Here is a 15,814-nt window from a genome sequence, read left to right as displayed (position 1 = left end):
AAATCAGTAACATGAAAACATTTACCTACATTTTAAAAACGTTCATATCCTGTCCTTTCCTACTAACAACTACCCATCCAAATAATCCCTCCCTCTTAAAAAAAGAAAAATCCCAAATTATTAAACTATTGCCCATGCAGGCAGTGAGGGAAGGGAGCAGAGGAGATTTATCATACATCTGTACCTCCAAGTTTCATTATGCACCTACAAGTCCCAGCAAGGGACGCTGTACTAAATGAAACAACACACAAAATGTAGCATTTATATACATTTTAAAAAGTATATTTGTATGTGTATATATATTTACACACACACGCACACGCACACACACACACACACACACACACACACACACACACACACACACACACACACACACACCAGTCCTCCCCCACCCACATCCCTACCCTTCCAAGATAAAAGAAAGAAGCCAAACATCTATTCTACCACTGCCCGCCAGGCAATGCGGGAAGGGAAATAGGGGAGCTGTTTCATAGAATCAATCTCAGCTTTCATTAAGTTCCCAGTCATGCAAAGGACTAGATTCAAAATAAAATGAACACCAAAAGAGCCAAAAACATTTATATACATTTAAAAAATTACCTATCTTGCCTAACAAGCTCATTCTCCATTAAAATCTCAAAAATGAACAGAAAACCAAATCCTAAAGTACTTTTATACTATTGTCCATGTACACAGGCTACAGGTGAAGGGGAAAAAGGTTTATTACATCTCTGCATCTGGGCCTCTGCATTACAATTGATATCTGTAAGTCCAAACAGAACACTGGGTTTGAAGTGAAAGAACGAAAAATGTAGCAAACATTTATATACATTAAAAAACAGTGCAAACCCAGAAATCCACCACCACCTGGCCAAAAAAAAAAAAAAAAAAAAAAAAAAAGACTCCAAACAACTATACTACAAGTCATTGCCCAGACGGGCAATATGGGAAGGGGAGGAGATTTTTTTCATAGAATGAACCTTAACTTTCATCATGTACCTAAGTATCCGTGGAAAGGTCTAGGTACAAAATGAAGTAACAGAAAAAGGAGCAAAAAATATTCATATACACTTACAGTACATATCCCCACCCTGGTAGAGATAGAAAAATCACCTAGACTACTCCAAAACTACTGCCCACAAAGGCAGCAAGGGAAGGGGAAGAGAGGAGATTTTCATACATCCGGACCTCCATGTCTCATTAGGTACCTGCGTGTCAAGCCAAGGGACGGGTAACACAGTAGAGTAACAACCACTGCACATACAGTTTTCAGAAGGATATATCCTGCCCTTAGTCCCTCCCCGCCCCCACAAAACTTCAAAAAGCCCAAACTATTTTAGAATTATTGCCTACCTAGATGAGAAAGGGAGATGAGGAGATCTGCTACACATCTAGAACTTCATGGTTTAGTAGGAACCTACGTGTCCAAGTGAAGGACTGGGAACCCACTGAAATACTATAATAAGGAAGTAAAAACATGAATATATATTTTAAAAGTATTTATCCCAATACCCACAAAACAACCCCTGAAATGAATCAACTACTGACTAGCCACTGCCCACCCTGGCAACAACGGAAGGGGACAAAAGGAGACTGTTATACATCCAGACCTACGTGTCTCATTAGGTACCTTCTGGTCTGCGCACCCAATGAAATAACTTGAAATAGTAATAAAAACAGGAATATACAGTAAGCGCATGACCCTACCTTCCCCTCTCCCACCCACCCTCCCAACTCCACCCCAACGGCTACTCTGCTAGCCACTGCCCAAACAGACAACAAGGGAAGGGGACAAGAGGGGACTGTCATACGTGTGGACCTCCACCTCTCATTAGGTACTTTCACGTCCTATGAGGAGGAAGCAGTACAAAATGAACTGGTTATAATACAAAGTAGTAGATTACTTGTATACATTAAGTACACACCCCATTCTCTCCCACCCCACAAAACAAAACTATTCTATTAGCTATTGCCCAAAGAGGCAATAAGGAAAAGGGAAAAGAGGAGATTTGTCATACTCTGAACCTCAGTTTTCATTAAGTATATATGCTTTCATGCAAAGGGACACATATAAAATGAAACAGTAAAAAGTAGTACAACATTTATGTATACTCAAAAGCTTACAACGCCCACCCTCAGGCTAGATTAGGTCAAAACAACAGCAACTACAGCCACTCTGTTACATCCACACAGGCAAGGAGGAGAAGGCTACATGCGACATCTGTCATACTTTTTGGACCTCCACGGTTCATTAGCTATCTATTTACCCATGAGAATGATGAGTGAAATACAAAAATCAAACCACACCCACAAAATAGCAGCAAACACATTTGTACACAGTCTTAGAAAAAACACATTCTGTTCCTCTCCCCATATCACCATCTCCTTCCAAAAAAGGAAATCAAATAACTACTCTGGCTGTTCCGCAGAAACAAAGTAGGAAGGACAGAAGAGATTTTCATAGGACAATACTTCACTTTTCATTAGGACAAAATATATTAAAATGAAAGAATATAAAAATACACCAAAACACATATGTACATTTTTAAAGTATATACCTCCAAAAAGCCACTCAAAGAAATCAGTCAACTGTTCTGTTAGCTATTGGCTATGCAGGCAATAAAGGAAAGGGAGAAGAGGAGGTTTGTCATACATTTGAACTTCCATTTTTCATTTGGTACTTACTTGCCAATGTGCAGAATGAAGCACAAAATAAAAGAAAGCAAAATCCAGCAAAAAACAAATATATATATATATATATATATATTCTTTAAAGTACAAATGAGGGTGTGGGGGACAGAAGGAGGAAGGAAACTCTTAGAGATAATTCCAATAAAAAAATAACAAAGGCAAAGGGGAGAAGAATCACATCATACCTACGAAATTCAGGTGTTGTTTTGCAAACTCAGCCCAGGAACTGCTGTCCTTGGTGATGCTGTACGTTCTGAGATGCATACACCTCCCCTGCAGCCCCATGAAATACATGGGGACTGAGTGAACGTCTAGCAGTCTGGCTGTAGATTAAGGTTTTAGGAGCTTTAGTTTGAGTAGACTCTTAAAATCCACCCCCAAAACAGGCTATCCACAATCCAACAAACTCAACACTTAACTTTCATTCCTTACTTTCCAATATTCAGAAAGGAGTCTGTTCTGTACCCAGTAAGACTGAGGCAGCTCAATAACAACTACACACCCAGAACTCTTCTTATAGCAACTTGTTCCTACAGTGGCTAGAGCACAATAAAATGAAAACACGAATCGCAAAGAACATTAGAGCCAAGCAGAACTTGTGATAGTAAGTTCATAAACGCCAAAACAACGGCAGACAACACAATTTAACTTAAAGACATTTCTATACAACAAGGGGCAGGAAGGCACGAGCTCACGGTGGAGGCTGACACTACTTACAGTTTAATATGTCTGAGCACTTGGTATTAACAGAACAAACCCAACTCCTTAGATTTCTACTTCCATAGGCTTTCAGATCTACAAAGCACAAGTCTATCTTCTACAATTTTAGATTTCCAACTCTTTCTTTCCTAATAATCTAGTATGATGTATCTTTTCATTCATTCAAGTAAACTGTCTCTCTGCAATGAGTATAACCCTTGTCAAACAAGTCCTTAATTGTGTCATGGACCTATGTGCTCGTATACAAAAGCATCCTGCAACTGCTCTGCTTCAGCCTGAATGCGTTCTCAGAAATACAGCGGCTCAATCAAATCTGGGAGGAAACGACCTTCAGAAGCTGCGGTTGTACTTACGCCACCACATGTTGCAGCTATTATTAGGTGCCTCATGCCCCTTGTACCTTATATTCCTGACTTACAGTTAGTTTTGGGAACCCCTTTATAGACGGGGCAGCACAACATTAAAAATGACAGAATTCCATGGGAAGATCTGAGGTGAGGCCTGTAAATAAAACCGCAAGCGGTATGGATCTGGTGTCATGGGAATGAACAGGTTTTGAGTACAAGGACAGACATGGATTATGAGTTAGCTCTTTTTTAGCCCATGTTTTGATAAGGTTTTAATTATATCACTCCCCCCCACAACACACACACATTCACAGGAAAAAAATGATATAATTCAAGATAAGATTTGCCATATACAGCGTTAACATACCTTTCAGGAGCGATGTAAAGATGGGCAGGTAAAACTGAAGCATCTTAATTGATTTGGACAAGTAGCAAAATTTAAACTCTGTATCAAAGTGGACTTCAGTAATATAACATGATAAAAAAAACCAGCAACAAAAAAACCCCCCTCAAAACCCCTTTAGTATTTTTCCCCACTCTAAAAATATAAAAACACACTGACTTTCAAATATCCACTGAATTATTCATTTACTGAAGCACAAGAGGAATAAAGACCTACACTCATCCCAGTTTCAAGAGAACACCTTCAGATGATTCTGTGATTCTCAGATAATATTTTCTACTCTAAAACAGAGAAATAAATGTTATTTAGAAAGCACTAAATCGGGGGGAAACACACTAGGATTAAAGAAAGCTATCTTTTAGCTTCTATTGCCAGTCTTTTAAATTTTGTTGTATAAAAATATTTTCATAAAATAAAATATAATTTTATACACAATCCCCATATAGTCTCACTTTACACCTGCTGAATAAAATAAAGGTGACCTTTGCCACTGTCTGATTCTGTGGAGTGTTTTGAGTTCTCAAAAATGGGTAAATGCCCTTTGTATGTATGTAGATGTTTTCAAGCAAAATACACAGCACAAGAATTATTAGGAAGAAAGCTTTTCTCCTAAGAACCAATGAAATATGACAATCTAGGTATAAATCTGCATAGCTCAAAAAATTCAAGTACAGTATTTCTCCTTTAGAAGGAATAAAATTGCCATACAGTTTTGGATACTTCCCTCTTTATTTATTCCTTTCTTTCTCTGGCCATTCCTTATAAGCTGTTAGTTTGGCCATGACAAAAGAAAACTTCGATGTTTTTCAACTAAAGAAAAGTACTGTTTTTGACAGCAGAAAAGATTCAAAGCCCACCATATTAAACCTGAATCAAATTACTCTTACCCACATTCTCTTTATTCCTTTAAGGTACTATGGTGAACTTCAAATAAAAATGTTCAATTTCTCAAAGGCTCTATTTTAAAATATGCTTATAATATGCAACTCTATCATATAAAATGAAAATCCACCCATGGTTATGATTCAGAGAACATGTCTATGATCTATCATGCCAAAAGGCAACTTAAACAAATTATATCCTTAGTAATAAAGTCATGATAAGAGATACCAGTATTAAAAAAAAAATGCTTGCCATAAATGTAGAATACTTATTTATAACATAAGGTATGTCCATGGCAGGGAGTGAGAAAGGTGTACAGATTTGGAGAATACTGGAATTTGTGAATAAAATAATTATAATTAATGCTAATTCAGTTTGAAATACTTTTCTGAAAGATGAAAGTGTTAAATATTTGGAAAGTTTAATCTTTTGGCCTTGTTATTTAGCTTCTCAATACAACAAAAATTAAAAAATTCTGTAGCACCTGGCTATTCTTCAAAAAAAAATCACAGTTATAAACTTTTTCCAGAAAATAAATTATCCAAAACCCCAAATCAAAGTAGATCTGCACACCTGAGCTCAGTTCTCAGTTGCATGCTTCATCGACTTCATTACCGTACTTTCTGAAGCTAACTTTGTACCACATTCAAATGACCTCTATCAACAAGCAGCAGCAAATGGCCAACAAACCAGCAGCCTGCAAAGATGGTGGCTCCCATGGTAGCTCTTTGCTTATTTCATGGCGTCAGTACTTTCTGGATACTGAGGAATAGAACAGAATTCCAAAACAGATTTTTTTTCCCCATTTGAATATCTTCAAAGTAGAAAAATTACCCATTGTTTTTGTAGATGGTTGGCATAGAGGTGAATGTAATTTGGTTATAAGTAACTACCTACTGCCCAAAGACATTTCAGAAAAGACAGATGAAAAATACAGATGGGCCCTGAGCAAACTAGAACTCCTAGGAGTGCAAACAACTCAGCAGCGATCCTGGCTTCACCTTGGCTTTTGCAAAAGCAGCAGAGCCCAAGTTAACAAGCTCTCCAAATGGGTGACAAAGTGAGGTGCCGGTGTGCATGCTACAGCCAAGCTGTCAGAGTTTTAAGGTTCTTTTCCATCCACTGGATATTCAACTGAATGACTTCCAAAGCTTCTTGGACACAACGAAGTCGAAAGGTTGCCTCCGACTGATTTTCAAAGAATGCCTGGACCTGTAAATTGCACATAGAAGTATTTCAAAAGAAGAAAAGAATGGTGTTATCTCAGGTAACTATGAATATCCTTTTCAAATAAGCTTTAACTTAATGATGGCTGTGCTGTCTTAAGAGAAGCAGAGACAAGAAATATTTTAATATTTGAGGTATTTATATCAAGTTCCTGATCAAGCATGGTGAAATCTGCGTTAATTTTAAAAATGAATTCTTCTACTCCCACAAGGATGAATATTTCAAATTTAAAACAAAAACAAAAACAAAAAACTGGCCAAGTAACAATAAGTAAGGTAGAGTCTAAAGATAGGTAGGCTTGCACAATTTTACCCTTGGAATGGAATTCTTCAAAAACAATTTTATTACCACTTAAAAAGAAATCTGGCCTATCGATCTTAATTCAAAAAATTATTTGTATCAGTGAGACAAAGGAATATTGTGAGAATGGAATCAGAATTTTCTCTCACTGCTGTAGAAATAACCCCAGTGCAGAATCATTAGCACTGATGAAGGCAGACGGAGAGACGGGACAGGAATTGGCAGGAGAAGCCACCATCTGACTTAAACTGAGCAGCCTGAGGGGAGAACGTTACCCAGGCTCCCAACTAGCACTTTATACAACCAACCTCAGATAAATGTGCCTCTGTTGAAAACAGGTGAGTTGATCCAGCAACAATACTTTGTATGGTGTAGGACCCCAGATGGAACCTGAAGAAACACAAATACAAGGGCAAAAGGCAAAATGATGAGTCAGCTGCTGGTAAGCAAAAACGCATCTAAGGCAGAGAGAATGGCAGCTCCCAACATCAAGAACCATCCTAAACGCACTGACGGCCAGTGGGAAGGAAGGTGGGCAGAAAAAGGCAGGAGTTAGGGAGATCCAGGTACATTATTAGTCCATACGTCTACTCAAAAGCCACACCACACACCCAGAAAAAAACCTACATGTGAGTTCTTAACCTCTCCCTTGGCCACGAGGGAGTATTTTTCAACGTACGTAACCAGACAGCTACTGTGAAACAGCCCATGGCCAGGCTAAGCCAAGCACTCGGGTGTCAAGCAAGGTTGAGCTTGATGACTGCTCAAACAGAATGCCACTGTTAAATGACTCGCATTATGGGATTTTTTTTTTTTTTAACAAATGTGAGTAGTTCTGGGTGTTTTAGTTAAACTGTCACTGAAGCATTTTTCCTCTCACAGCAAAACATTAACTCTTGTGAACCAATACAACACTGGGAATCTTTTTCAAATGCAGAGCCTGAGAACGCTAAGTTTGTAATTCTCTGAGAAACTTACTTCTGTACAAGCTTATTCCAGTTCTCTTTGACAAAATCCCATGCCAGTAAGTGTCCAGGAAAACGTCGGCCCACTGTTCTGATGATAAATGACAGCTTTTGTGTTCGGATGGTGTCTCCACTGAGGCTGTCCTTCATTAACCTGAAGGGCAAAGCAGATTAAGCTTCCGAAACAATTATTCATGATGAAGTGGTGACTGAACTTGTATTAGTACTAGTCTCCTAATTAAAGCTCTGTGGTGATTCAAGGGATATATTTTGGGTTAGTCTAAGATTCATTAAAAATCTTTCTTTTTAAACTTCTCTTTTTTTTTTTTTTAAAGAAGGAAAAGCTCACCAATGAGATAAGCACTTACATACACGGTCACATAAAAATAAATAGTTCTTGATGTAGTAAGGACTTCAGGAAATAAGTTCTAGTATGATTTATTGTAATGCTGCAGACTGGTATTTTTCTTTTTCATTAAAAACTTTACCTGAATAGGGCAGGTATCTTATTACTCTTAAAAAACTAGGCTGTTTGAATGACTTGAAAATGAAGATACATTTCAGAATATACTCTTAACATTAATAGTTAAATTTATTGATACTTCATGTATAATAGGTAATGTTCTACATTCTTGAACAAAAATGGTTAAAATAGGTCATTACTACCTATCCTCATTCTATAGTTTAAGAAGCTGAGGTTATGTAATTGCTCCAGTTAACACAGCTAATAAAAACTAAAGCCCAGCATATGAACATAAGCAATTCTCATCTACTAAATATCTGCTTATAGTGAGAAAACACACACCCCTAAAAGAATGCAGCAGTAATTTTAAAAGGAGAAAACCCCCAAATGCTCATCAAGACATGTATGAGAGAGCAAGGCTATGCAATACTAAGCGGCTACAAAACTAATGAAGTAGGCTCTGTGAACTACACAGCAAACCTCAAAGGCTGATCACTTACTAAAAGGAACACACAAAACACTGGGTGTAGTATAAACCGATGTTTCCGTACATAAATGCACAGCCCAGGACCGACACTACTAACAGGAGAGAGGACGAGAACAGAAGTGAAGGATCAAATGAGAGACACTTTCACATCTTGTTCCATTTTCTTAGGTACTGTTTAAATAATTTATAGTGGGAATTTATCAGTGTCTTACTAACTTAAAATTAAATTATTACTACTTAAAAAACAAAAACTTTTCCCTATTTGCTTGGGTCAGAGGCTGGCTACTACTTTGAAGAAAATGACTATTTGCAGCGTCCCCTTTGGGAAGTGGGTCTGGGCAGGTGCTGAAGATGTCTCTTGGACACTGTCATGATTTACCTGAGCAAAATTATACCAGAGAAGCAATGAGACCCAAGTGCCTCCCTTTCACCCTTCCTAGTGTTGACTTTCAAGATACTTCATATTTCCCTTGGCTACTCAGAGTTCCTGACCCTGCCATGACTGTTCCTCCTGTCAGAAGGCCCTACTCACTGCCCTTCCTTCCCGCATGCGAAGCTCCCATCTCCAGGTCTTCATCAGTTGAGTATGAAAAAGGAAAAGTTTGCCAAATTCACAACAAGGTGTAACCAAAAGCTTTTACATGGTTCCTTTTTCTGAAGTGTCTGTGTTTTCAACATGACAGCTGGGACAGAACAATGCCTTGACCAAAAAGAATGAAGCACTAATTGTGGAATTAAAGACAACATGCCAACAACATGAAGGTGTTTTTAGTGTGACGCTTGGCATCTCCCAATCTCTCCTGGGCAAAGCACTCTCTGCCTATGGTTCAGGTACAATCCCTGAGATGAAGCCCAGCACCTGTGGGCTCCTCACCACACCGTCCAACTCAGATCTGGCCTGCGAGCCAAGGGAGGAAAAGGGAGACTTCCCACCCAAGGAGCACTAGGCTTTGTGTGTTTGTTTCTATATATCATATTCCTTTGGTGGTTTCATACCAGTAAAGTTTCCGCACATCGTCTGAGCTGGCAAGAGCTTCAAGTATTTTATTCTTCTCTGCTTCAGAGCCTACAGAGACATACTTGCTTAAGAGGAACGTCCAGCCGCTCTCAGTTTTTGCTCCAACCTTGAACACAGTTGTCATGACATCAGTAGGTAGACTGTAAGAGAGGTGGTCAAATGTGAGAAGAATAAAAAAAATCCTGAATGCAAAGGCAAGGAATTGACTAGTGATAGTGTTTTGGGGGACAGAGCAGGTAATAATAAGTCTTTACAAGTAATAGTCAAGAAAATGGTTAATTCAGTGGCTGCTACTTTCCTAGTGGTGTGACTATAAGAATTATCAATTCAATATAATATAATAATTATCACTGAGCACCCCCCAAAGAGCCCCGTGGACAACTGGCTGGACACTGTTGAGGGGAAGGAGAATGAGACACAGTCTCTGCTCTCTGGGAACTCACAGGCTATCACTGAGTGCAAAACAATAAACACATCATAACACAGTGCGGTGAGCTCCCTGGTAGAAATACAGCAGCAAACGTGGCGGGGTGGAGTGAGAAGAGGGGAAGAAGCACAGTTTTCTGCCTTTATTAAGATCTTGGGGCTGGAAAGGGCTTCAACAGGTTATCCAAATACCCAACCCCGACTCTCCATCTGATGCTTGCATCTTCTTCCACAATGCCCAATAAAGGACCTGGAGAGAGTCAATCACTGTCCAAAACATTTCTACTAACTGCCAACTCCACCTGCTATGTTTTACTCCTAAATGAAGAGAGACTTGCTTGACACCTAACACCCATTAGGATGGCTGCTATCAAAAACCCAGAGAATAAGCATTGGTGAGGACATGGAAACACTGGAGCCCTTGTGCACTGTTGGTGGGAATGTAAAATAGAGCCACCACTATGGAAAACAGTACAGAGGTTCCTGTAAAATTATAAATAGAACTACCATCTGTTCTAGCAACACCACTTCTAGGTATGTATGTAAAAGAATTGAAAGCAGGGTCTCAAAGAGATATTTGTTCACCCATGTTCATAGCAGCATTATTCCTAAGAGCCAGAAGGTGGAAGCAACCCAAATATCCATCAATGGATGAATGAATGAACAAAATACAGAATATACATACAATGGATTATTCAGCCTTAAAAAAGAAGGAAATTCTGACATATGTTACAACATGGACGACTCTTGAGGATATTATGGTTAACTGAAATAAACCAGTCACAAAAAGTCGAATATTGTATGATTTCCCTTATGTGCGGTATTTGGAGCAGTAAAACTCATGACAAAGTAGAATGGTGGTTGCCAGGCGCTGGGGCAAGGGCAAGATGGGGAGCTGTTGTTTGGCTAAAGGAAGTCAGTTTTGCAAGATGAAAAAGTTCTGGAGATTCACTGCACAACAGTATGAATATACTTACAGGACTGAACCATACACTTAAAAACTGTCAAGATAGTAAACTTTATATACATATATTTTATAATTAAAAGAAAAGTCTTATTTGAGAATCGATGCATAGAGCTCTCTGACATTAACACTCAGTTTGATAACATTTATGACCCAGAAGATAAAGATCCTGGTTTCAGTATATGACGTGAGGTACAGGAGAGAAGAGGGTTCATCTGAGTGGAAGCACACGTCACCTTCGGGTTCCATTGGATGCCAACCAATCGTTAAACAGCTTCATGGCAGTAGTGCTGCAGTTCTCCAGGCCGTGGGAGCAAGCAAAGTCTAGCAAGACTGACCGAAGCTCTCGAGCAGATGGGGTGCCCTCATCAGTCCAAGTTTGCTGCTGGACTTGGCTTTGAAGCAATTTAAATACCTTGGCCTAGAGAGACAAAATGGAAGATAATAGAGTAACAAATAATTAGGACCAGAAAAATCAGGAAAACTGATCTCTTTTCCCCAACATTTACTCAAAGAGAAAAACAGGTGGGGCATAGATGTTACTCATTAAATACCGACTGACATATGAAGCCCACATACAGCTGGGATGAAACCATTCCATAACAGAGGCCAGAAATTAGGCTGCTATAGCCACAGGGGCCTTTTAAAGACATAAGACAGAAAGAATTAATGACTTCTCTGCAGTAGGGAACCTTCCTTCTGTGTGTACTCAGCTAGAAGTTATTTTCCTGCAAAAAGTATCACCTATAACAACTGCTGGAAGGAAGCTGGAACTTCCTGACCTCGTGACTTTAGAATCCATAAATCCATTAAGCAACCAGAGGAAAATATACTTCTTTACTGATAAGTAGATGTTTAAATGCTTCTGAATTCAATAAAGGAGTATTTTAAAAAATCAACTTGTTTGATGCTGTAATAAATTAAGTTAGTAAAAAAATGAGACCTGCAGGGAAGAATAGTTGTTTACAGTAATTTTTCTCCTTACCCAACTTTTTATTTTAAGAAAATTTTACACCTACAGAATAGCTACAAGAATAGTACAATGAATACCCATATGCTAGATTCATCATTAATTTTTTTAACACTCTAACATTTACTTTGTTTTTATGTGTATATAACACAGAAATACATTTGTTTTCCTAGTTTTAGCTGAACTATATGAAAGTAAGTTACAGATATTTCATTTATAAATACTTTAGCATGCAACTCCCAGTAATAAGGACATTTTCCTATATAATCATAATACCACACAGTAATATCATCTACTATTCAGCCCATTGTTACCATTATTTCTGAATGAGATGTAATTCTTAAATGCATACTTATGGTATTAAGAAACCAACAGATCTCTCATTTCTTCCTCATCTCTTCCCACAGCAAAGCGTGGAAGCTGTTCATAGTATAGGGAACCACAGTTTCCAGACAGCAAGCTGTGGCGCAGGGGGAGGGAGGACACATGGGATTAAAAGGAAATCATCATGTGAAATGTACATTTACAAACGTCACCAAAAGGAACAAAAATTCTAATATAAAAATGTTCCAGGTAGTTTTTAGAAAAGCTTCCTGGCTATAAATAGCAGAATCAGAATGAAAACAATTCACGGCGCCGCACCCCCCCTCCAAGGGTTCTCTGCACAGAAGGATGTCTCCCCGCTGGTACCTCTCAACATTAACACCATTGCCACTACCACATCTCATCTCAAGTAGCAAGTGCCACAGATGACCACATACAAAACCTCCTAGCCCCCCAGTTAGTTCAGGTTCTTCGCAGAGCATTACGTTCTTCTGGATGCCACTGTCAGTACTTAACATGAATCCTAGTTGGAGAGTTTTAGACTCATGAAGCCGTTTTCTCAGCAGACCTTCTCTGAGTAAGTCTCTTGTGGAGCGGACTAGAAGATGAATAAAAGAATCTGTGCCAGGGGAAGGACTCGAAGTGTGTGATAACCTGCCAACTTTCTTTTTTTGCTTCAAATGCAATGAAATAGAGAATAGACACCTTGTGGAATGTGTGAGTGACAAAGCTTGTGAGTCACTGGGAGGATGTGAAGTGGAAAAATACTTGCCATGCTGACTGACAGTGCAAGGAACAGAAAAGTAATGTCAGAGACCCTACTGGATACACATGTCTGCACTGGCACATGCTGTCTTCCACTGGCCTGACCTTCTCAGTGGCATCATGATAGCAAACCATCCCCAATGACTGACGAAAAAAATAAATTTAAAAGCTACTCATAACTGTCAAATAAGGAAGAATGAAAGAAAAAAAAGTTCCATACTTGCAATATCATTAAAAAAAAATTCAGTGGAGGAAGATGGCAATGATCCTTGAGAGTTGACTAAAACATTAAGAAGACACTGGGGGAAAAATGGGACTTAAAAAGTACTGGAAGCAGAGGACACCTGACAGTTGAAGATGCTAAGGCCAATTCCTGAGCCGTTACTCCATCGGAATTACAGGGTGTAACTACTAGTTATTCCCTGTACCAGTCAAGTGGAGTCCAAAAATAGTTGACTTGAAATATATTTCAAATGGTAACATGAAAGAGTAAAAGATTTTATTTAAAAATACTATTTTTAGAAAATTTGGATTATAAAACGTTTTTGTAAGTAATCCAGGTTATATCTTTAATAAATGACAGCAAGCTTCAAGTTATCTTTCCTTTTTAGGAATAAAATTAAACCCGTTTTTCCATGGTTTTACATGAGTTTTTTTTTTTTAGTTTACACTCATTAAACAATGGAATTCAATACTCTGATTTCGTAACAGTAGGGAGAGGGAATAAACTGATGAGCTAATAAACAAGCTGTGAACATTGGATAAGCAATAAGGTGCAACAACGATAACACAAAATGATTTAAAAAATAAAACAGACGGGGCAAGATGCTGGCACTTATGTATTACATTTTGATTTACTGCTTTAATTTTACACTGATGGGCCCAGGGAGTTCTTTCTTGGGTCAACTGAGCTTCTTAAAAGTGAAGTGTCAGCTTTTATAGCAAAAGGTTTATCCCACCAATCCCATATATGTAAAAGAATGACAGACTTGTAAGTGATAAAACAGGAATATGTCTGAGATCAGACTTTAGCATCAGATGTGAACAATTTGACACAATTCAAAAGTGCCTACAGGCCCACATCACAGCATACATCACAAAACGTGATGTGCAGGTAGCACATGCAGCCTACATAACAAAATGACCTATATTAAATATACACAATGCTTGGGTGCTACTGACTTAAAAATTCATTAGACACCAGCCTTAATCACAAATACTATCTGAAGGTTGGATCTAAGGACTTGGAAAGGTCTGCCACTCCAAACTCCAACTAACCACCAGTCCCACAGATCCCACCATGAACTATGTTCTTAACAAACACATGCCTGCCCAGCAAACTGGAAATCATCGTGGGATGAAGATGCAGAGTTAGCTGAGTTCACAGTAGGAAAATATTCAAAAGGTCTCACTCCTTGAATTGAATTTAGCATCTGTGTTCTCAGCACAGGGATACCTGAGGTAAGTATCAAGTGCTTCCTTTTGTTTTTTTTTTTTAAAGGGAGGTACTGGGGATTGAACCCAGGACCTTGGGCGTGATAAGCATGTGCTCTACCACTGAGCTATATTCCCATCCCCCAAGTGCTTCCTGACACTAGGCCCTCAACACAGTTACTGGAGAGAGGCAGATAGAAGAGTGGCTTCTGTCATCATGAAATTTAACAGGACTTCAAACTGGTTTAATTTAAAAAATGCAGTTTAAAAAAGGAAAAAGAAAAAGACAGCAAGAAAGAAACAGCTTTGCTCTTTCCAATAAAATGGAATCCTTTGAAAGATGACACTGCTAGAACAAATTCATTTAAAATACAGCCACATAACACAAAGAGCAGGCTCTGGAGTGAAATGAATCTAAGTTTGGATCTCAGCTTTCTAATTTACTAGGTAAGTGGCTTTGGGAAAGTTATTCAGTATCCTCAGCTATGCAGTGGGGGGTAGAAACATCTACGTGGCATTATGTGAGGATTAAAACAGTCCCCAACACCAAGGCTCCTCTGGTGATTTGCAGGGAGACATAACCACCAGCAGCATTGTCCGTAAGACAGTTATCAGTGAGGACTCCTAAAGCAGAATATTCTCAACATAAACGTACCTACCATTTTATAACTACCACCAGGAAATTATGGGGGAGGACTGCACTGCAAAAGGGCCCATTTCAAGCATTTATTACATAAAAGTAAACCTGGATTTGAACAGAGAAATTTTCTTTCCATGTGACCCCATTTTGACAGCAGTGTCGGAAGTCTGTATTTTGATGTTCAAACAAGACCACGTCACGCTAACCCTTTATCAACTCTTCATGGTAAGAAATGCCGTTTTGATTCAAAGTAAAGATTTCATAACAAGGGAAGTGAAGAAAATGGAGTTTAACTGGTTGCTTTTTCAGCCTGTTACCACGGAGTGGAGCATGAATAACACCAGAAAAGGTGAGCAACAACAGGAACTTGGCAAAAGGCAGACTTACCACCAGTCTTGAGGCCAGATCCATGTGCCCCAGTTTCTCAAGGAGGTTATAGATTAGTTCCGTCTGGAAAAGGGCTTCAGTGATGGGTGCATTATAGGTCTCATTTCTAAGATAATCAATCAAGTCAAAAGCTCTCTGAAGAGGCACCTTGCCTAGGCTAAGGGGATGAAAGAACAGGAAAAGTAAATACGCCAGGACAGGCAGATGAACGGTACGCACGCTGAGAGAGAAACTTTATGGCTAGGTGGGGAGTCCTGAAGACCTACAATTTAAGCTTTGAGTGGCATTCTGTAAAGCTGGACTAAATATTATTTTCTCTGATTAAGCTTGTGTGTGTGACTGAAGGTTAAAGACACATTTTAGGAGAAAGATAAACAATAGCTCAGCTTTTAATTCTG

General features: G+C 38.8%; 1 protein-coding gene across 3 annotated transcripts in view; it reads right to left on the bottom strand.

The window, feature by feature from the left end:
• Nucleotides 1–3,999: 3,999 nt before the first annotated feature.
• Nucleotides 4,000–15,814, bottom strand: part of LNPEP (leucyl and cystinyl aminopeptidase) — a 91,962-nt gene continuing 80,147 nt past the window's right edge. For all 3 annotated transcript variants that reach the window (XM_064482648.1, XM_010993973.3, XM_064482654.1), the window contains 6 exons: nucleotides 15,417–15,573; nucleotides 11,133–11,317; nucleotides 9,485–9,646; nucleotides 7,552–7,692; nucleotides 6,882–6,963; nucleotides 4,000–6,258 (listed from right to left, as the gene is read on the bottom strand). In XM_064482648.1, the coding sequence (XP_064338718.1) occupies nucleotides 6,127–6,258; nucleotides 6,882–6,963; nucleotides 7,552–7,692; nucleotides 9,485–9,646; nucleotides 11,133–11,317; nucleotides 15,417–15,573 (859 nt within the window). In that variant the 3' untranslated portion in view covers nucleotides 4,000–6,126. The remainder of the gene's footprint in view (nucleotides 6,259–6,881; nucleotides 6,964–7,551; nucleotides 7,693–9,484; nucleotides 9,647–11,132; nucleotides 11,318–15,416; nucleotides 15,574–15,814) is intronic.

Source organism: Camelus dromedarius, chromosome 3 (assembly GCF_036321535.1).
Source record: "Camelus dromedarius isolate mCamDro1 chromosome 3, mCamDro1.pat, whole genome shotgun sequence".
Classification (NCBI taxonomy): domain Eukaryota; kingdom Metazoa; phylum Chordata; class Mammalia; order Artiodactyla; family Camelidae; genus Camelus; species Camelus dromedarius.
Note: the sequence above shows the minus strand (reverse complement) of the source record. Positions and strands in the feature narration are given on the sequence as shown.